At 37.0% G+C, this 22,791-nt stretch overlaps 1 protein-coding gene across 7 annotated transcripts in view; it reads left to right on the top strand.

Annotated features, from left to right (window-relative positions):
- Arel1 (apoptosis resistant E3 ubiquitin protein ligase 1) overlaps positions 1-22,791 on the top strand; it is a 47,350-nt gene that overhangs the window by 2,172 nt on the left and 22,387 nt on the right. For 2 of the 7 annotated variants that reach the window (XR_013439134.1, XM_013356864.4), the window contains exons 2-5: positions 3,785-3,877; positions 15,494-15,802; positions 21,060-21,120; positions 22,037-22,263. Coding sequence is in view for 4 of the 7 variants with exons in the window: in XM_013356864.4 (XP_013212318.1) it covers positions 21,105-21,120; positions 22,037-22,263 (243 nt within the window). In the remaining 3 variants the exon portion in view is untranslated. Of the gene's footprint in view, positions 1-3,784; positions 3,878-5,808; positions 5,881-15,493; positions 15,803-21,059; positions 21,121-22,036; positions 22,264-22,791 lie in introns of those variants that run through there. The other 5 variants (XM_078050553.1, XM_021723778.3, XM_021723776.3 and 2 more) reach the window with 4 other exon arrangements.

Genomic DNA, 22,791 nt, shown 5'->3' with positions numbered 1-22,791 from the left:
TTTTTTTTTTTTTTGATACATTAGAACCTCTTGGTGATTAGGCAGTAAGCTTTTTTTTTTTTAAATATTTGTTTATTTTTTAGTGTGTTTTTTTTTTTTTCCGGTGGACACAACATCTTTATTTTTATGTGGTGCTGAGGATCGAACCCAGTGCCCTGCACATGCCAGGCAAGCTCGCTACCGCTTGAGCCACATCCCCAGCCCCTGGGCAGTAAGCTTTTAAAGTAAACATTGCCAGTTATTTTTTAAGTCAGTTCAGAGTGCTAGGATGTATCTCAGTGCTGGCTTGTAGCTCAGTGTTGGGCTGCAGCTCAGAGATCCTGGTTCAATCTCTGGCACTGCAGAAACTAAGCAAAACATTTAGAGACTGATTTGGTAATTTACTAATCAGTCTCTAAACATTTTGTTTTGTTTTTGCAGCGTATATATTTCATTCAGAGGAACAATTGCATATGATTGAATAGTAATTTGCATTTAAATTCAGGCACTGATGGAAAACACTTCCTTGGTATTAGGTCCCCTGATATTTGGAACTCATATAAAAATTTTTTTAAAAGTGGTTTGCAATTTTTGTTCTGAGAATTTTCTTATTTCCTTATTAATATTTAATAGGGAGCTAAATTAGTGTGGGAATACCATGGGGGATGAGAACATGCTTAGAAAGGTATGTTTTTGCTGCATTGTAATTTTGTTGAAATCTGAGATTCTTATAGCCTGAGATTAAACTACTTGGATACTCTCTAACATTCTTGGATAGGAACGGGAAGAGAAGAGGTGGTGTTGGTTGTGTTGCATGGAAGCAGGAGGGAATGGCTTTCAGGTACATACTTGTAAGGAAGAGAAATTATTGTAATTCTTAGCAGTCAAGAGGGTTGTTTTGTATTTTTCTTCAGTTTTGAAGAAAAAGAATCAAAGCATTGGACCCACATTGTGAACATATAATTTGGCTTGGACTTCCCCCATGCACTAATTGGACTAATTTACCAATTTGAGTTGATAACAAATTTTTTTTTTTTAAAGAGAGAGTGAGAGACGAGAGAGAGAGAGAGAGAGAGAGAGAGAGAGAGAGAGAGAGAGAGAGAGAGAGAGAATTTTTAATATTTATTTTTTAGTTCTCAGCGGACACAACGTCTTTGTCGGTATGCGGTGCTGAGGATCGAACCCAGGCCGCACGCATGCCAGGCAAGCGCGCTACCGATTGAGCCACATCCCCAGCCCCGATAACAAATTCTTTATAAAGTATTATGGATAATCAAAGATTCCTTAAAGTTTTGTATTAATAGTGTTGGAAAGTTGGTGATCCTTGGTAGTCTAGTGGTTAGGATTCAGTGTCCTCTCAATATTAGAAAGTTATAGGTGGATTCACGTTTGTGGCCCTCAAGGGAAACAAAATTGGTATAGAGATATCTCTCTACTTTTAGTTAACATTTTTACATTGATTTTTTTTTCTTTTTGTGGTGCTGGGGATTGAACCCAGGGCTTTGTGCATGAGAGGCAAGCACTCTACCACTGAGCTATATCCCCAACCCCCTTACATTGATCTTTATGACACTTTTAGTCAAATTTTTACATTGATTTTTATGACTCATGACTTTTTAATTTTTTTTTCCCGAACAAACATTAGTTGCTATTAATTGTTTTTCAGGTAACTTGACTGCCTCCTAAATGTGGTAGCATGGTATACAGCATGCTCTACTAGGTCTGGATATTTAATTGGTTTATAAAAGGATCTCAAAGGTAGATTACTATTGTGTCTTCTTTCACAAAGCATTTATTGAGGACCCATTTTGCCCTAGGCAATGTGCTAGTTACATTTTAAGACCTTAATCCTATATTGGAGAAAGGCTTGTGAACAGTTAAACTATGGCAGGTCATTAAATAGAGATTTGTGAATTGAATTATTATAGAGAAATTATTTCACCTGTTCATCTTTCTGGAAGTGGTCCAGGTCAGTACTGTTATTATTACAGTCAACGTGCCATATGACAGATTCAATTTTATGACATTAGAGGAGTCTGGTCTGTCCTCTTTGGGCAGTTCAAATCCAAGTATATATACCCCCTGATATATATTCAAGCTATTAGGAAGAGAAAGCATCTAAAACCTTCCAAGTGTGATCTAGCTTTTTATGTCTTGGTGAAGAAGGAATCCCAGCCTGGCTGTGCAAATGGTTTACAGGAAGGAATTGAAAAAGATTTTTTAAAAAAATATTTTGCCTAGCATATTTGAGTTGAGGCAGTGATTAAGAGGCATGATCTCAAGGAGAAGTAAGGATGTTATGTAAGAAGCCATATTTAAGTAAAAACAAAAAAATAATAAATTGTGGAACAATTTTAAGTTTATAGAAAAGTTTCAAAGAAAGTTCAGAGTGTTTCTGTATACCTTTGCCCAGCTTCTCCTAATGTTAACTTCTTACACAACCATGGTACAGATGTTAAACAGCTAAGAAATTAACAGGATTATTAGTGGAACCAAAGACTTTGTTTGGATTTTACAAGTTTTCCCACTCATGTTCATTTAGAAGTTTTCCACTCATGTTCTGTCCCATAACCCAGTCCAGAATACCACATTGCAATTGGACCATGTATAATTTTTACAAACAGGTTGAGTTTCCTGGTGAGTGCTTTTTCTGTGCTATGTATGTGGTCCAGTAATCCCCTCTGATCATTGATGAAGAGTAAAAGTCATTGATCATGAAAATAAATAATACTAAATAGTACCATTCCTTGATTCCCAAACCACTGGTAACTGAGTGAAGAGTTGGCTTTGCTCCTAGGAAGGTGATATGAAGGTACTTGAGAAGCTATGAGCTAATCCTGATGAAGGTGCCCATTCTAGGCTCGAACATCACCTAGTGCTCACCTCATAGATTTTACTACATGGAGTTATAACTAGTGATTAATTTGTCTGTTTTCTTTGCTAATCTGTTTTTAAGGAGTTGGGGACTGTCTTACTCATTTTGGTACAGCTTATTACTTGGCATGTGGTAGGTTCTTAATATCCATTTGAAGAAATTAAGTCCTTATTTGGTAACATTGATTATTAGGTCAACAGAAATTTTGTTTTGAATTAATAAGTGTTGAGTTTCTTCTTTACATTGAGTCATACTATGTTGTCATTTTTGTGACTAGTTGAGTTTTTCTCCTTGGAATCATAAAGAAATTTTAAATACTTATTTAAGATTGTTACTTCTTTTGGACTGAGGGTAGAGTGCCTGCCTAGCAAGATCAATGGTAGATAACTTGCCTAGCTTGTGTGACGCCCTAGATTTGATCCATAACACCATCAAAAAAAAATTGTTCTTCCTTTAAATTGTATAAATAATTTGTTTCCCCTTTAAATAAGAGTAGAATTGAAAGTAATGGATCATAATAGAGGCAGAAATTATTGTTAGCTTTTAAGTATATGTGCAACAATTCTATTTCTACCCCGCTGAACTACGGATCTGGCCACTTGCCTGCCACTTCATGCACAGTTAATGAAATAACAACTTCTTAGACTTATTGAGGGAGACAGCTTGTCAGGCTCAGAGAATTAATTTTAAAATATTCCTGTTATAGCCAAGATTCAGTGGCCCAGGGTCACCAAAGCATAAAAGCTGCCATGGGTTGGTAACATGGGGGCCTGTCTTAATTGTGTGGATCATCATAATGGAGTCCATTTTGTATGCAGAAAAAGAATCAGAATAGGAGGAAGTAGTAAATTGAAGCTAATAATTTTCCTTTTGAAAAGACACCTGAACAAGAATAAATCTGTTATTTTATCTGTTAATTTGTTGATTTAGATACTACATTGTCATCTCCGAAATAGTTGGAAACCCTTCATCTTTCTGAGCTGAATGTGACTCCAGCCTTGAATCCAGTCAACTGAGAATACAGTAAGCATCAATTAGAAAAAGCAGAATGAAATTTGAATTAATCAGTTAGTTGGGCATGGTAGTTCACTCATGTGATCCTAGCAGTTTGGAAAGCCAAGGAAGGAAATCGCAAGTTCAAGTCCAGCCTCAGGAATTTAGCAAGCCCCTGTGTCAAAATAAAAAGGATTAGGAATGTAGCTCAGTAGTAAAACACCTCTGAGTGTTCAGTCCTCAATACCAAAAACAAAACAAACAAACAAAAAAAAAAAAAAAAAAAAGAAAAGAAAACAAAAAAAGCCAGTTTGTAAAATGTGAAGCTATAGGATCTTGCCAATGGATCTCTCTAGAGTTCATGTATGAGTTTGGGGTTTTAAATTGTTTTCCAGAATGTTTTCTAGGGCAAGTGCTTCCCAAACTTCTGTCCTTTGCCCACCATTATCATGATTTTTGCCACACTCATTTGCCAGTTAAAATGTGATTTCCTTAATATTCTTTTTAATTTCTAACTAACGTACATGAAAAACTGGCATCACCATATAGAAAAGGAAATCATAAAAATCTTTTTATTTTAAATGTATTTATAGGAATTTCATTTAAAACAATCTCATAGTATCATTCTGTACTTTAGAAAACACTGTACTTGGGGAGTTCTTTCTGGATACTTCATTGTGACTGAACACCACTTTTCCTGCTTGAAATTTCACCTCTGTACAAATGAGTGTCTAGGGGGCTGGAGATGTGGCTTAAGTGGTAGCGCGCTCACCTGACATGCGTGCGGCCTGGGTTTGATCCTCAGTACCACATACCAACAAAGATGTTGTGTCTGCTGAAAACTGAAAAATAAATATTGAAATTCTCTCTCTCTCTCTCTCTCTCTCTCTCTCTCTCTCTCTCTTAAAAAAAAACAACAAATGAGTATCTATGTCACATGCACAGCTTCTGTGATTCTCTTTAGTGAAGATGACTTAATAGTGATGAAAAATCTTTTTTCCCCCCTTTGGGTGCTGAGGGTTTAACCCACAGCATCATGTGTACTAGGCAAGGACGATACCACTTAGTTACATCCACAGTCTGTGATGAAAAATATCAATTAGCCAGTGGTTTATGCCTGAGAAAAAGCAGAGACCAGAAACATCTTATAATGCAGAGTATTATTAAAATATTTCTAAAAAATTAAGCCAAAATTCTTATAAAATGACTTTCAAAATAACTAAGAAATTTATTCTTAGTTTAGAAGACCATTTGTTATTCTGGTTATTATATGTTAAGTACCTCTGTTACCATAACATTTGCTTTGATTAAAAAGTAACACTTTTAGGTTCATTTGTTTGAATGAAGCAATGAGAAAAACAAAAACAACTTTAATCCCTGACATATAGAGTTCCAACTAGGACTCTATGGGTCAGTAATTCTAGAAGCTAATGTTTTCTGGACTTAGGGTAAGGTATGTGATAGGGATGTAAATGAGCCAATTTTCTATTTTTTTTCCCCAGATGTCCCACAAGGTTATAGAATGAACATTGGTAAATTGTCATTTCTTGATCTCCAAGTTTTATATTAGCTTTGAATCCCTTTTTCCTACTCTAAATTGTACTGAGTAGGATTGGCAGACTCCATTCTAGAGGGCATGAGCTGTGCTTTTGTATATACTATAAATTTCATTTTGAGTCTGAGGAACTCTGGCTTGTTTGAAGAGAATGATGCAAGAAAAAAAAATGAATTAATGGCTGTAGAATTACTTTAGTATGTTCATCTTAACCTTATAGCCTTAATTTTAATTTAACTCTTCTGGGACAGCTTTTTTTCCAGCCCCCTCACAGGTGAGAGTGCCTTAATAATGGTGAGAATGATCTTAGAAAAGCAGCATCTTAACTCCAGAAGGGTTGTAGTTGATCACCCTTGGCTGAACCCCAGTGACCTTACTCTGGGTTGTGGAATTTTGTTGTTTTTAGAACCAGCATCAGGCTGCAGAGGTTTGGTCCATTTGAGGAAAAGCAAAGGACTGAAACCTTGGCTAAATTTAGGTAAGTCACTTACCAAGTTGAAAAGAGGGGATATCTGTTCAAAAGATAAAAATCATTTCAAATTTAGAAATAGACTATAACTTTAATGGTGCTTGTTAAGGTGGGAAGTTGATTTGAAACAAGCAAATAAATAATAAAATTGAATAACTATGAGATAAATGGAATGCAGGAGTTAAGAAATTTTGTTAAAATTTGATGAGCTTTTTTTTTTTTCCTTGTGAAACTTTTAGATGAACTTTGGAAGAAAATGAAAATGTCTTTGTGACTTTGAGCTGGGCAGAGATTTTTTTTTTCTTTTTTTTTTTTTTGATCCTGGGGATTGCACCCAGGAGTGCGCAACCACTGAGCTACATCCCCAGCCCTTTTAAAGAAATATTTTATAACAACCAATTAAAAAAAATATATATATATATAATATTTTATTAGAGATAGGGTCTTGCTGAATTGCTAAGAGCTAAGTTGCTGAGACTGACTTTGAACTTTGAACTGGATTATTGGCACATGCCAATAATCCTAGGCTGAGTCAGGAGGATCATGAGTTCAAAACCAGCCTCAGCAACAACCAGGCGCTAAGCAACTCAGTGAGACCCTGTCTCTAAATAAAATACAAAACAGGGCTGGGGATATGGCTCAGTGGTCAAGTGCCCCTGAGTTCAATCTCCAGTAACCCTCTGCAAAAAAAAGATTTGAGCAAATACTTCACCAAAGAAGTTTTACAAATAATCAATAAGCAATTGAAAAAAGATGCTCAATATTGTTGTTAGCCTTCAGGGAAATATAAACTAAAACCACAATAAGATATTACTTCACACATATTACAATAGATAAAATTAAGATTGGTAGTGTTGGTGGATGTAGAGCAACTGGAGCTCTCATTCTTTGCCAGTGGAAATACAAAGTAGTACAGCTACTTTAAAATACAATTTGGCAGGGATTTTGGGGGGGGGTAGCCAAAATTATTCTAACCATATGAACCAACAATTCCACTCCCAGGAATTTACCAAGAAAAGTGAAAACGTGTCCATAAAAGATTTATTTTTGAGGGCTTAGGATGTGGCTCAAGTGGTAGTGCACTCGCCTGGCATGCAAGAGGCACTGGGTTCAATCCTCAGCACTACATAAAAAAATAAAGATATTGTGTCCACCTAAAACTAAAAAATAAAAAAAAAGTTTAAAAAAAGATTTATTTTTGAATATCTATATTTATCCATAGTAGCCTAAATTGGATATAACCAAAATGTTCTTCATCTGGTGAATGGATAAACAAATTGCACTATGTCATTTTAGTGGACTTCAACCCAGCAATAAAGAACAGACTACTGTTCTACTGTTCATGTAACAACACATATAAATCTAAAAACTGTTACACTACAGAAAAATGTGACATTGAAGACTTTTTATAAATGATGTCATTTATATGGCATTCTGGAAAAGGTAAAACTATAGTGCTAGATTAGTGGTTGGTTTGAGGGTGGGGAACTGACTGCAGAGGAGCACAAGGAAACTTTTTGGGATGACAAAATGTTCTATCATCATTGCATTTTATATTATAATATTATACAGTTGTCAGAACTAGTTAATACACTTTGGGCTGGAGGTGTAGCTCAGAGGAAGAGCATTTGACCAACATGCTCAAGGGCTTGAGTTCAGCCTCCAGCATTGCAAACAAAACAGAACTAATTGTGCATTTTAAATTGGTGGCTTTGACTGTATAAAAGCTATATCTCAATAAAGCAGATTTTAAAAAATTTTTGATGAGATTATTGTGCCAAGGATTTATGCAGGATTAGAGAATGAATTCAGATTAGATTTGAATGTATCATAGGCACTAAGGTGATTTAGATATAATAAACATCACTTTATTGAGTTGCAAAGAGCTTTCTAGTTATCAAAATTAGATTAATTTTTCATTAATATTATTAGTGATGGAAATTGGGTATAAATATTATTTGAAGAATTAACTAGGGCAGAAAGTGAGAGTTCTAAATAATTCAGGAAAATAATTCAGGTGCTGATTTTTGAGTTTTCCACCTCTAGCATAAAACTTTTCTGGGTCTGAACACTGTTGCACACTAATTTCTAGTAGTAATTACTTCCTTTGGTCTCTAGTAAACCACTTTTATAACTTCTTTTCTCTGATGGTTCCTCCTCCTCCTTTTTAAACAAGTGTCTCACTTTGTTGTCCACGTTTGTTGCTCAGACCTCCTGAGTAGCTGGGATTATGTTGCTCAGACCTCCTGAGTAGCTGGGATTATGAGTGCACGCAAGACACAGCATATGTTCAGTGTTGTTGTTAGCCTTCAGGGAAATGCAAACTAAACCACAATAAGATATTACTTCACACATATTACAGCTTGCTATCTTCTCTTTCTTTTCCTTTCTTCCTCCCTCAGTAAGGTTCATCCCTGAGGGTTTCTATAATTAGTCTTTTGTTCCTAAACACTCAAAGTCACTCCAGGTGAACTGGTCTGCTCAGTGTAATCACACAGAGACAGAAATGCCTTTTTCTTTGGGTCCTGTGAGGACCTTAGGGGTTCCTGGAAAGAGAGAGAGAAGAGCAAGTGCTGAACCCTTTTATTGGGGATAAGCCATTCAAATGAGGCAAGGGGTAGGATTTCAAAGGAACAGGTGAGTGTAGCTCAACCCCTCTGGGTGCCACCTACTCCTCCCTGGGCCTGGTTATTTGTCACGAGTCATGGCACTAACACACCAGACTACAGTGATCTTTCGGATCCCCACGATGCATCAGGACATAAAGGTGCGTGCATTTGAAGTGGTTCCCCACAGTCTTTTTCTAGGTCTGCCTATTTACATGGTGGTCTTTTCCATTCCCTGTGTATTCAGGATGTTGGTACCTTCAGATGATTGTTTGAATTTGTCTTGTGGGTGTATTTACCTAAATATCCCATAAACACTTCAAACTTCTATACTCATATTTCTCCCCATATTTTTCTCTTCCTTCCTATTCTCCTCCACCGTTGTTCCTGTTTCCCCCTGGTAGAAAGTTTGCATTTGTCCTTAGCTTTTTGTTCTTGGTTGTCATTTTCTTTTCTTTTTTTTTTTTTTGTAGTGGGGAGTGAATCCAGAGGAACTTTACTACTGAGCTACAACCCCAGTCCTTTTTATTTTTTATTTTGTAATGAGGTCTCCCTAAGTTGTTCAGGGTCTCTCTAAGTTGCTGAGGCTAGTCTTGAACTTGTGGTCCTCCTGCCTCAACCCCTGGAGACAGTGGGATTAAAAATGCACATCACTGTGCCTGGCTTGTTGGTCTTTTTGACCTGACAAATCATTGATTTTATTGCTTCTAAGAACAAAAACTTTACATCTTTTATGATGTGTGATCCTCTTTCTCCCTTGGTTTTTTTTTTAAAAAAAATCTCTTTTATGTTTTCTTGTTGCTTAATGTCTAAAAGTCATATTTTTTTTATGTTTTCAAATTAAATATTTCTGAGCTCTCATTCTTCCTATCCTGAATATACTTCCCTGCCCTTCTTGGTGGAGTGTGTGTGTGTGTGTGTGTGTGTGTGTGTGTGTGTGTGTGTGTGTGTTTAGTTATAGATGGACACAGTACCTTTATTTTATTTATTTATTTTTATGTGATGCTGAGGATCAAACCCAGTGTCTCACACATGCCAGGCAAGCACTCTACCACTGAGCCACAACCCCAACCCTTGGGACTCTTTTTTTTTTTTTTAATATTTATTTTATTTTATTAGTTGTCATTGGACACAATACCTTTACTTATTTTTATGTGGTGCTGAGGCTCAAACCCAGGGCCTTGCACATGCTAGGTGAGTGCTCTACCTCTACTGCTGAGCCACAACCCCAACCCAGGGACTCTTTTTGATACATCAGTATTACTGGTTAAGAGTATAGGTTCTGGGGCTGGGGATGTGGCTCAAGCGGTAGCACGCTCGCCTAGCATGCGTGCGGCCCGCGTTCGATCCTCAGCACCACATACAAACAAAGATGTTGTGTCTGCCAATAACTAAAAAATAAATATTAAAATTCTCTCTCTCTCTCTCTCTAAAAAAAAAAAAAGAGTATAGGTTTTGGAATTAGATTGCCTGGCTCTTTCAATTATCAGCTGGATGACTTTATTGGCAAATTATTTTAGTTCTCTGTGCCTGTTTCCTAATCTTGTAGATTATTCTCAATGGATAATAATATGCTAATCTCATATTGTTGATGTGAGGTTAAAGGAGATAATATAAATAATGCACTTTATACAGTACCTGGCACACAGTATGTTCTTTCTTTCTTTTTAAAGAATTTAGCCTTTATTTATTTGTTTTTATTTGGTGCTGAGAATGGAACCCAGGGTCTCACCCATGCTAGGCAAGCACTTTATCATTGAGCTACAACCCTAGCTCCAGAGTATGTTCTTGGTAAATGTGAGTTATTATCATTGTCATACTTGAGAGAAACCCTGAAAGTTCAGTATTTTAGATTGTTGCTAGGTTTTCACATGAGATCTCTGGAAAGCTGGATATTCCCTTGGGTAAAACTCAAGCCATCTTCCTCACTTACTATGGGTTGAGCTGCTGTGGCCTGACACAAACCACCATCGTAACCTGGCAACTCAGCATAGAGCAATATCCCCCAAGGCACTCCTATAAAACCAAGTCACCTGGGTCTGGAGTTTGAATTCTCAACCAGTCTTCCCTTTATTTCCTTTAAGTCTTGCTACTCAAGAGCAGCTGGAATCCTTTCCTTTCTCAGTGCCACTCCATTTTACATGTGATGCAACTGGAAGAGGAGGGAAGTAACTTGTCCAGGGTGACTCAGTAAAATTTATTCTCTTAACCACTAATGTAGAACTGGACTTAGAATTATTCACCCTGGTTCATAATGCTCCTTTTCACCACCTCCCCCTTTTTTTTTTTTTTGCTTTGGTATTCTGCCTATGCCTAGGATATTAGCCATTTTTTCTTCCTGCTTTTGCAAATGCTTATTCATTTTTAAGAAATCTTCTTTATTTACCCTATTATGAAGACTTCTCAACTCTAAGTTACCTCTTCTTCCCCTGCCTCCACATTTTGTTTGTTCATACTCTTTGGTGGCATTTGCCACATTGTGTCATCTGTCTCCCATGTTGAACCAGGTGCACAGGTTAAGAATGTACTGTCTCATTTATCCTTGTACTTAGCTTTTAGCATACAGCCTGGCATACAGCATATGCTCAAGAAATGTGAAATCAATTAAGAATAAATGATGCAGAACCTAAAAATAGTTGTCAGTAAATTACAAGGTGAAATCATATAGATTTGGCAAACTATTTTAGTCAAAGAGAAAATAAATGTAGATATCTAGAGATGGGGAAACATAGCATAGTAATAGTAATCTCATTTAAAATGTAAGTGTATGGCAGGCTGGGGCATGGCTTAGTGGTGGAGTGCTTGCCTAGTATGTGTGAGGCACTGGGTTTGATCCTCAGAACCATATAACAAATAAAAAATAAAGGCATTCTGTCTATTCAAAGGAAAAAGTAAAAAAAAAAAAAAGTGTATGGGATAGGTGCTAATGGGCAGTAGACCAGAAGTTAAGTGTTTCGGATTTTTTGACTCAAGCACCTCTTGTGGTACAGGGTAGTAGGTGTATAACCCCTTTGGGGCTTTACAACTTGGCAGAGCAACCAAGAGCCTTTTGGCTTAAGTACAAAATATCTATGAGTATTTTGAGCATATCTATGTTTTATCTTTAGAAAGCCATGAATATTTGCATTCTATTTTGTGTGTTTATTTTAACACGAATATACTTTTTTCCTCCATTCTCTTTTTATCCTCTGGTGTAATAGATGCTTCAGGAACATATGACATTTATTCTCTGACTTCTAGCACATTCTGGCATTTGCTGATACCCAAATCTGTGAGGCATGGAATGGGGTTTTAGTCTAATATGGCAGCATACTCACTTGCTGTGATTTGGGGGATTGCCTACTCAGGAGTATTATGTCATGGAACTGAGGAGGGTGAGCTCATCTTGTTCTAACTCAGCTGTTCCTGGAAGGCTGCAGTCAGTTGGAGGCACCTCATTACCAGAGTGCTGGGGACCAGCTGGAGTGAGTTCACAGAAGACCTGCAGGAATGATCAAGAGACTAGACGGGCTGACTGATGAAAGAATATAAATGAAAACTTTATAACTTGGCTGAACCAAGACAGCAGAAATATACAACTGTATAAATATCTCAAGAGTATAAACTTGATGTGGGTGGATAGTCTTTTATAGTGGTATTTTGGGGTGGGGAGAATAAGCCAAGGGTGATATCAAGCCAATGAAATTATAAACTAATAATTCAAAGTGTCTGATGGTACACTATTTCTTGGAACCTCCATAATTAGACCACTCTAAACCTGTGAACCTCTTACTAATTGAGTGATTTTTTTTTTTTTTTTTTAATTTGCTGTTCCTGGACTCATGGCTGGTGCCCTGAGCACAGAATGCTGGAGACTACATCTTGGAAAGTAGTTTCTTTCTTTTGTCCTGTCTTGTTTTGTGGAAATCAGTAGGTGATTACTAAACTCATATGTGCTGCCACTTAGCTCTATATGTACCAGAATTCTGAAGTGGACCATTCATGCCAGTTTTTTCCTTAGCTTTTTAGAATAGCACTTTAAAGTGTCATTAATATGTACTGTAATAATTTTAGGAACCAAGATACAGTATTTGATCCCTGAGGTATATTGTATAAAATACATTCTTTGGGAAAAGGTTGTGTAAAATCCCTAAATGGGCTATGAATGTCGACATGAAAAAGTTGAAATTAGAAAGATTAGCATAATTCTGTGAGTATTATAGCTCTTTTCCTAAGAAGGGATAGTAGAATGAGAAGAAAATGATTTTTATGCTTTGGTTTGGTAGAAATGTTCACATTTACAAAATGTAAGACCTACACCAGGGATTGGTATCCTTTTCCCACAAAGGGTTCTATAATAAAGTTTTGTGGACCATACGTCTCTGCTGCAACTACTCAGTTCTGCTATAGTAGTGTAAAAGCAGTCATAGGCAACATGTAAGTGAATGAACTTGGATCTTTTCATTCTGTTTTTTTATGAAAAGAGGTGGTTTTGGTCTGCCATCTGTAGTTTGCTGGCTCCTGCATTTGATTCTTTTTCCTGAAAATGTAGTCCATAAGACCTGTGAGCCTGTAGAGATGGGAAGTGTTGGGCCCCCTTTCAGGCTGACTGCTCTAGAGTGTAGGCCATGCTTCTGAAACTTAACAGGAATTAGCTGGGTTCTTTGTGAGAGTATAGTCCCTGAGATAGAAGGGCCACATACCATACTAGCTATGGACGGCAAAGGATTAAGAGCCAGCATCCTCAGGGAGCTATAGTCTATTAGGAGAGACTGCCATATAACAGATAATTATAAAGCAGACTAATAAATGCAGTCATAGAGATATCTTCATCTTTGGAGTATCACAAAGGAGGAAGTGATTGATTTTTGCCTGGCATGGGTAGAATCCTTAGAGAAATGCCAGAGGGATGGTGGTTGGGCAGTGCTTGAGTTGAGTCTCGAAACTCACTAGAGACACTGCAGCATTGATAAGCATGGTAGTTCATGGTGGGGACAGTCAGTAAAGGATGCTAGAACTAAGAGTTACTTGACTTAATCAAGTAGCTGGTCACAGAGTTGGAAACCCTATAAAGACAAAAGTTCAGTACACTTTATCTTCATTTCTTTTTACTATTTCTCTACTTGAAAAAAAAAGCAATTTGCCTGTTCTCTCTTTTTTAGGAAAATAGGTCCCTAAAATTATATTTCTCAAGAATATAAATTATACATTAAATATAATTAAATATTATATATTCAATATAAAATTATATTTGTTAAGAATTTTTTCATGTTTTTGCATCATTTAAATTTGGAAAGGCTGGGGTTGTGGCTCAGTGGTAGAGTGCTTGCCTAGAATGCTTGAGGTTCTGGGTTTAATTCTTAGCACCACATACAAATAAATAAAAATAAAGGTCCATTGACAACTAAGAAAAAAAATTTTGTTGGAAGCTGGGGGCAGTGGTGCATGACTGAGGCAGGAGAATTTTAAGTTCCAGGCCAGCCTGGAAAACTTAGGAAGTCCTTGTCTCAAAAAAATTTGGGTGGGGGGCTAGGAATGCAGCTCAGTGGTAAAGCATTCCTGGGTTCAATCTCTAGTATCGACAATAACAACAAAAAAGAATTTGAAAACATTGAAAGGCATAGATAGAAGATAAAAATTCTAATTCTGTAAAGAGATGACCTCTATGAACATTTTCGTGTTTTTCTCTGTTTTATTTAAATAATATTATGTTTCTAAAATTGGGCTTGTGCTATAATGTGAACAATTTCATGCCTGCCTTTTCACTTTATTTGTGAATATTTTATTCATGAGGATTTTCAAAGTATCATTTTAAAATCTTTATGTAACATTCCATCATAGAGATCTCTTGTGGTATACATAACTGCTCTTTTGTTTGTGAATCTTTTAAGCTGGTTCCAGTTGCTAGTTGATCCATGTTTTGGCTATGTACCTGGCAAGCCTGTCACCATGTATTAAAATATATGCATATTCTATTTTTAATTATAAAAGTTTGCCAACTTTTTTGATCTGTGGGCCTTCATTTTTCTATTCTGTTCTAGTTAGCATTTTGTGTTTTCTTCTTTGGTTTCCCAAAACAGAGAGACAGGAGAGTAATCATTAAAAGCATGGATTTCTGGCTGTCTGAGTTTAACTCTATACTACTTTTTGTGTATAATCTTGCGAAAGTACCTCATCCACTTTAAACCTACTCTATAAAGTTAAGAAAATTGTGTTTATGTCCTAGGGTTATGAGTCATGAAGCACTAAGAACAGTTTCTGTCATATAGTAAGACTGTTTTTCTTTCCATTAAATGTTTAGTAGTGTCTTCTCATTTGTTTTATGTTGGCTCTTTGTATATGCATTGCCATAATAAACCTCCTTTCTGCAACATTCAGTCATGAGTATCTTTGTGGGTTCAAATTGACTTTATTGGACTTAGTAACTTTATTTTGAAAATTTGCAGATTTTCCCCTGCCCCCAACTTCTAATAGTATATTTTGCTGTTTTAAAGATAACATTAGCCTTGTTTAATCATGTCTTAGAAATGAATACATTAGCACAAGTGAAATAGACTGGACAGGCTGGTAGTTTAGTTTTCTCTTTCCCAGCAGAATGTTGTCTTGAGTCTTTTCATGGTATGTATGAACCTCTGTAATATAGCTTTTCTGGTGTTTTTGTCTTATTTCTCTTCAGATGGGTTCCAGACTCCAACCCCATTAAACTGAAACTGGGCCTGAAGTTGTATTGAGTCTCCCTCTTTAAATCTGTGCCCTAGTTTGCCTTTGCTGAAGGTCTGGGTCAACTAAAGTGCTGGAGCTTCCTTCTGGGCTGTAACATAGTTACAGGCAGTGAGGTTGCCAGTCAACTCTTTTTGTGAAGTTTGAATGGAGTTTCAATTGAGGATGCTTGGTCAGGATTTACCAAACCTTGGTTACTTTTAGTGTACCAGAGTTCCCACTGCCTGTTCTATCTCTGTTTTTTTTTTTTTTTTTTTTGGGGGGGGGGATCTCTTTCAGAAAGAAAAAACTATTACACTTCTCTTTTTTCTTTATAGGATAGGATCCTGGGACACCAGAACAGATGCATCCTTTAGCAGTTGATTGTGCCCTGCGCTAGAGAAGTCCAGGAATGATATATTCTTGGGCTATATTTCTCTACCTTGGAATTCATCCAGTTCGTTACAAAAACACCAACCCTCTACTTACTGTGACACACGCTCGGTGAAGGTCTGATGGATAGACCCTCTCCAGTGACTTTGTGGCTTTTTTCTTCATGTGGAAGTTGGAAGACAAAGTGAAAGGAGCCAGAAGTTATTTGCTTTTGTGAATAACTTGGTTCTCAGAACATGGGCCCTCGTTTAAAGGTAAGGTAATAGGCTGAATTAAGATTCAGTTAGTGGGGTGCAGAATGTGAACCCAGTGACCAGGTCCTGAGTCTCTTTGGTAAGAGACAGCTGTTGAAGCACAGATTGTAGTGAGAATTGACTTTTTCCCTGGCAGAGCAGTTTTGAATATGAAGAAACAAATTCTCCATTTTGGGGAAGTGATTTTCACAACTGATCTTCAATGTTGTGGTTAAAATTTATTTGATACTGTAATCATAAATCTTTATACTACAAAAGAAGAAAAGGATTTTAGAATATTTGTGTCAATCAACTTTAACATTCCTTTGATATAGGTAATTTCAAGTATTTCCCTCTCCATTTTGTAGGTAACGTGAGTCAAAGGTCTGTAGTATGAAGCAAGTTGCCTGGAATCCTCCAGGGAGCAAGTATTCTCTGCACTAGATAATTGGTACTGCATTCCACCTTTCACTGTCATGCATTATTTTTATTTCAAAAGATAACTAAAAGAGCCTTAAGAATTTATCCTTCTAATTTTAGCCTCACAGTGAAATTCTAGCAGATAGATTGGGTAACTTTTTATATTTTATTTGTTTTCTTAAATCTTTTCAAGTACTTGGCTATGCCTTTGAAATCATTCTTTTTCATAATTCATCATTGTATGAGGTTAAGCACTTTGGGACTTCAGACAGATTTGATTCTCAGCTGTGTCACTTGACCAGTTTTGAGATGTTCAGCAAGTTAATTTTTCTAAGCCCAATCTTTTTTTCCTGTTATTTTATCTTGCCAGACTGTCGTAGTAATAATTATAGAACTTAGACTAACATTATAAAGCACTTTGGGTGGTGTTTACCTGTGGTAAATGCTTAATAAAGAGATGGAAAATTATTAGTTTATTACTACTGCTGTTATTCTGCTAGCTAGAGTATTTACAGTTTGCCACATTTTATAAGGGCATGACCACCATAGAGATTAATTTGAAAACAAAATATTAAAATAAGAAAATTGTTTTAAATAGTATGGTAGAAGTTTAGTATTCCTCTTTGTGCCTGTACTAGACATTGGAAGAATTCCAATGTAATTTTATGCAGGAGAAATATGAGCAGCAGAAAGTTGAGGGTACTGTAGAAAATTGTAGAAAAATACATGAGAATTCCTGTTCTTACTGATAGATGTTTGATACATAATGGTTAATCTGAATTAAATTGGCAATTTTTGGTCTGAAGAACTTAAATGAATATACTGGCTCAAGTGAATATACTGCTAATTAAATAAGTTTTTTAAACTTATATGTAGGGCTGAGGGTGTAGCTTCGTGGTAGAGAAATTGCTTAGCAATGCATGAACCCTAGGTTCAATCCCCAATACTGCAAAAAACAAACTGTTTTCAAAAATATACTGTTTTCTATCAGTGAAATTTCTAATCCTTAGGCATTCTGAACAAAAGAAAGAATAGATATTTGGCCTTATTCATTCAGCAGATATTTTGTTCATATTTATTGCAATTATTATATGTAATTATGTTAAATACTTTGGAGTATTTTTTTTATTGCTTTGGAGGTATTTAAGACTAGTCTTTCCCTTATGTTATTTACCTCTCTGAAATGAAAAAATAGACAAGAGACTGAAAGTTAGAATATAAGAACGATGAGATAGATAAAATCAAAATTGAATGGAAATTCAAAATTTCTAAGATTTTAACTTCTTAGAACATGTGAGAGAATTTCTAAGTTGGGAATTAGGGAAGTTTCAGGGAACGAGGATAGGATTTTCCATAGATTTAGCATCAGGAGGTATCTTGTAGGTAGAGATTGAAAGCAGGGAGGTGTTTCCCGGCAGACTTTTAAAAAGGCATGGAGAGGGCTGTGGCTATGGCTCAGTGGTAGAGCTCTTGCCTGGCATGTGTGAGGCACTGGGTTTGATTCTCAGCACCACATGTAAATAAATAACATAAAGATTAAACAAATAAAGAATAAATAAATAAAGATTCATAAACAACTAAAAATATATTTTAAAAGGCATGGAGATGGAACATTTCAGGGCATGTATTTGAAAGTGTAAAAGATCTAATTTAGGTAGATCATAGAATGAAAAATGAAGGATAATAATGAATAATTAGGAGGAGATGTGGCCAAGGAGAATAGTGCAAGGTTGGGATAGCAAGAGGCAGGGAAGGGAGAACTCCCAACAGAGTCAGTAAAAGGATAAAAAATACTTATGGAATACAGATGAAGACTGAAATAAAAATCACTGAAATGACAAAAACAGGCTATGAAACAATATTCAAGAAGAGCCAGAAAGGGGAAAAATGTAGAAGGAAGGCAAGTGCAGAATGTAACTCTGGGGAAAACTTGGAGATAGGCAAATATTATTGGGGAGGTATTTGAACTGTGAGCAGTGCTATATTTTGCAAAAGTCAAATCAGTGAGTGAGGAATTGACTGCTTACTCCTTAACCATAAGGAGATTTTAAGAAGAGAGGAGAGTGATTTGGAAAAAAGTTGTGATTGGTATGCTGAGTTTTAAATGATAAAGGGAATTTAGGGTAGAAATGTAGAATCGACTTACTGGAAAAGATCTAGGGATTTTAGAAAATCAGTAATGATGATTTGGTTGAGAAATAAGGGAATGGGGAGAAATGGCCAAGGATTCAACATGGTAAAATTTATTACTGCCAACTTCATGGGGCCTGAGACTTTGGCTATTGTGTTATATGCCATTCCCCCAGTATCTGGTACATTAAGTAGGTTACTCAGTATTTGTTGGATGAAGTATTTTAGGATGAGATTTTAATTTCTTAGAACATTTTTAGACATCAAATTAGAATAGAATGAAGCTCTCCTGTACTGGTGGAGATTTTAGGTACAGTAAGAGAAGCCATGTCTTTTGTAACTGATGCATTTGTCATTGAAGAAAGTGTGGGCCAGTAGAGAATTTCCCTTGATTTCTTCAACTCTGAAGCAAAGGAGTAGTGATAGTGGTACTTCTGTAGAGAATAATTGTAATGATCACTAAAGTCTTGAAAGAATACTGTGTGCCAGACTTAATTCTGAGCTGTTAATGTGTTATCTCATGGCACCCATATGTATGTATTAACCCTACTTGACAGATAGGAAACTAGCATTCTGTAGAGAGATTAGATGATTTGTTCTGGTTCACTTTGTGAATGGTAGTGTATGGGCTTGAACCCAGATAGTCTTAACTGTAGAGTCTTTGCTTTCATCTTCTATATTATACTATTTGATTTGAGAGCTGTGATTGCTTTGGGACTTATGTTGAAGTCATATTAAAGAAGATGGTACCTCGGAAATGATTAAATCTTTCACTCTTACAGTAGTGAAAATTCTGAAGCCTAGACAGGTCTACAGTTAGTTGTAGCCCTTTAACTAGTCCTCAGGCTTTTGACTTACTGCTTATGAGCTGCCTCTCATAGGAAAGGTTGTTGTAGAAGTCAGGGATCATAGATCTGAATTTTTCTAGCCATTGTGACTCAAGCCATAAATTCAGCACTAATTTCCCCCAAAGGAGCAAGAGGCTTGATACCACAAGCCTGTGCCATCAGCCACATGTACTTCATTTTCTGTTGAATGCTGTAGCTTTTCTGAGGACTGGAAGTTTTCACATCCAATATTACATTGGATAGCATCCAGCTGAGAAAGCACTTAAGGCAGTTAAACTGCTAGGTTTGGTCCTGCTGGGTTATCTAGCACATCCTATGAGGTGCAGAAAGATGCTTTTTGAGAGATGACAGCTTTTCAGCATAAGGTCCCAGAAGATGTGATATTTGTTGGGAAAGAGGCTCAGAAGTTGTGATCCTAAATTTCAGGTCTATATATTATCTTAATAATAGGGAGCATCTTTATCCTTTTATGTCGACATTTCTAATTTTTCCTGTATTTTTTTTCTAGTAGGACTTCAGGTACCAGTCTAAATAGGAATTTCTATGGAACTTGACATGGTTATTCCTCAAATTACCTACTATCTGTGGGTTTCGTTGAGAATACTACTATCATAGGAACCAAAGAACCATATTCTGTCTCGTTCAAATTTTTTGAGCACAATGAGACATAAAAGTGCATCCTGTGGGTTTTTTTTTTTTTTTTTTTTTTTTGGTTTAGGTTCTTCTTAGCTCTGGAGCCTAGAAAGTTTTAGCCGTTTTGTCCCAAGTAATATTCTAGTGCTGACAAAGGTGCTGGATATTGATAACCTCAATATATATTGCCTTAGAAACAAAGAGAATTGAGTATGGGCTGGAGAGTATCTGCAGCTCACACAAGGTTATACTCAGTGAAGTAATAGGGAAGTTGAGCACACATTGCATTTTTTCTTGGTGGTGCCCTTGGTGATTCAAATGATCCAATGAATAACAAAGATTGAAGTTTTGTTCTGGCAACAAGTTTAATAACAGTAAAAGTTTCCTCTCAAACCCTGACCTTGGCAGGCATCACTTAGGATGAGAAGTACAGTTTCTTCCTTTTGTTCCCCTCTGCTGAACTCATTTTCCAGAGGGCTAGTACTTTGTCTGATTTGGTAATGGCACAAATGACTTCTTTTACATACTCACTGCTTATTATTGGGGTGATCCACAATTCGTTTTAATTACATAATGCCAACATGGTAATAATACTTAACTTTTTAAAAATCTATATTTTATATAACTGTTTCTACTTAGCTGAATTACTTCCAGAAGGCAAATACTGTAAAGGGGGAAATGCTTTCATTGTCCTTTTTGTTTGTGTTAATTAGAACTATTTTGCTTGGGGGAGGGAAACTGTCTTGGGAGCCCAGGATCTAAGAAGATGAAAGCCTTGTTACTACATTTTGTAATTAACAATAAAGTAAGTGACTGTTTGTGGTATTCTTAGGGTGGTCAATAGATTGGAAGACTTTGGGAGGAGTGATGCAATCTCTTTAAATGTGTGAAATATGTTGTAGAGTGCCTGTCAAACTAGAGAGGGCAAAAGGGTATTGACTCTCTAGACTACAGAGCCGTGTTCTGTACTTTGTTTCCCTCTAAGATGGCTATAAGGGAAAGTTGGAGAAAAAAATAATAAGTTTGCTGGGCACAGTGACACCTGCCTGTAATCCCAGTGGCTTGGGAAGCTGAGACAGGAGGATCGTGAGGTCAAAGCCAGCCTCAGCAATGGGCACTAAGCAACTCAATGAGACCTTGTCTCTAAGTAAAATATAATATAGGGCTCAGGATGTGGCTCAGTGGTTGAGTGACCCTGAGTTCAATCCCCAGTACCAAAAACAAAACTAACAAGTTTTCTTTCGCAGCTGCAGCTGTGATCCTTGGCTGTCTGTTGGCACTGAAGGGACCTGATGTTTTACGTTATTGGTATGTTATAGAAAGAGCTTTCTTAATTATCTTTTTTTTTTAATTGTTACCAAGTTGCTTTTTGTTTCCATGACTATTCCCTTCTCTCTTGAAAACAGAGCTAGAAATATTTCCACTCATGCCAAAATGTACCTTCACAGGTTTGACAGAGGAATTCATTTACTTGGGAAATACTTATTGAGCAATTACAGTCTGTGCCAGACACTGTTTACTGTGGATTCAATGTCAAATCAGGCAAAAATCTGCTTTTAAGGAGTTCATAACATGAAAAGGAAGATCATCAAGGAGGACATAAGTTATAACAAATATGGGAGTTTGAGGGAGCCAAGAAGAGGGAACTCTTAACTCTAGTGGGGCTTGGAGAAGGCCTGTGCCTAGTGGACAAGGGAGGGAACGGCTTCAAAATGGAGAGACCTGAGTGCATATTCTTTTTACTACTTTTGTAAGGGCCCAGCACATCCAGGAAAGTGGGGCTGGAGGAGAATGATGTGTAGTTTATGCTATGGAACAGTGTTGGTGAACTTTTTTTCTATGAAAAGCCAGAGAGAAAATATTCCAGTTTTGAAGGCTCTATATTCTCCTTACAACTGCTAAGTTCTGCCAGTGTGATACAGAAGCAGCTGTAGACAGTTTGTACCCAAATGGGTGTGACTGGTTCCCAGTTGAACTTCATTTATAGAAATTGATAGTAGGTGGAATTTGTGGTCTGAGGGCTGTAGTTGCTGACCCCTGGTCTAGCTGAGAAGTTCCTCACTTCACCCACAGAGGAGGTGGCAACCCTATATAGTGTTTCTTCTTCATCTTACAGTCTCATCCTGACTCTCTTTTAAGTTTTGTGAGATGGCTAGCCTGTTCTATGATGAGAAGCTGTAATGTATAACCAGCAGCTGGTTTGTGTGTTCTCTCCTTTATATAGGTGGAATCACAGTGTCTGTGGTTGCATTCTTCTTCACAATTAAGTTCCTCTTTGAGCTTGCCGCACGAGTAGTCAGCTTTCTTCAAAATGAAGACCGTGAGCGCCGAGGGGACCGGACTATTTATGACTACGTGCGGGGAAATTATCTGGATCCCCGGTCCTGCAAAGTCTCCTGGGATTGGAAGGACCCCTATGAGGTGGGCCACAGCATGGCCTTCCGAGTGCATGTAAGGGAATGTTTCTGTCTCCATCCCCATTGGGTTTTCTGAGTCACTTGCTTTCCAGAGACCAATTCAGTCCAATGATGATGCTGGCTGGAATGTTAACATTTTCCCTTGTTTCTCATCTCCTCCTAGGAACTTGAGAACTCTTAATATACAAAGAGTGGTGAATTTCTGTACGCTTTTGGTTTGCTAGGTGCTTAGCTTTGAAAAAGTTTAAAACTTAATGTTACCTTTTCAAAAAATTGTATTGAGAAACTTAGGTATTGAAGATTAGGAGTTAGCAAACCACAGCCTAAGGGCCTTCTGTTTCTGTAAATGCATTGTTACTGGTCAGTGTGTCTTCTTTCTTGAGTCCTTAGGAAAGTTCAGTAGCTGTGTGCATGACCCACAAAGCCAAGAATATTTACCCTCTGGCACTTTACAGAGAAGTTTGCCAGTGCCCACAGTGACTTCTCTGTTGTGTAGCATAAAAACAGGCAAGAGAGCTGGAACCTCTCCTACCCTTGCCTGATTCTTTCCTTTATTCAGTGC

This window comes from Ictidomys tridecemlineatus, chromosome 5 (assembly GCF_052094955.1).
Source record: "Ictidomys tridecemlineatus isolate mIctTri1 chromosome 5, mIctTri1.hap1, whole genome shotgun sequence".
Lineage (NCBI taxonomy): Eukaryota > Metazoa > Chordata > Mammalia > Rodentia > Sciuridae > Ictidomys > Ictidomys tridecemlineatus.
Note: the sequence above shows the minus strand (reverse complement) of the source record. Positions and strands in the feature narration are given on the sequence as shown.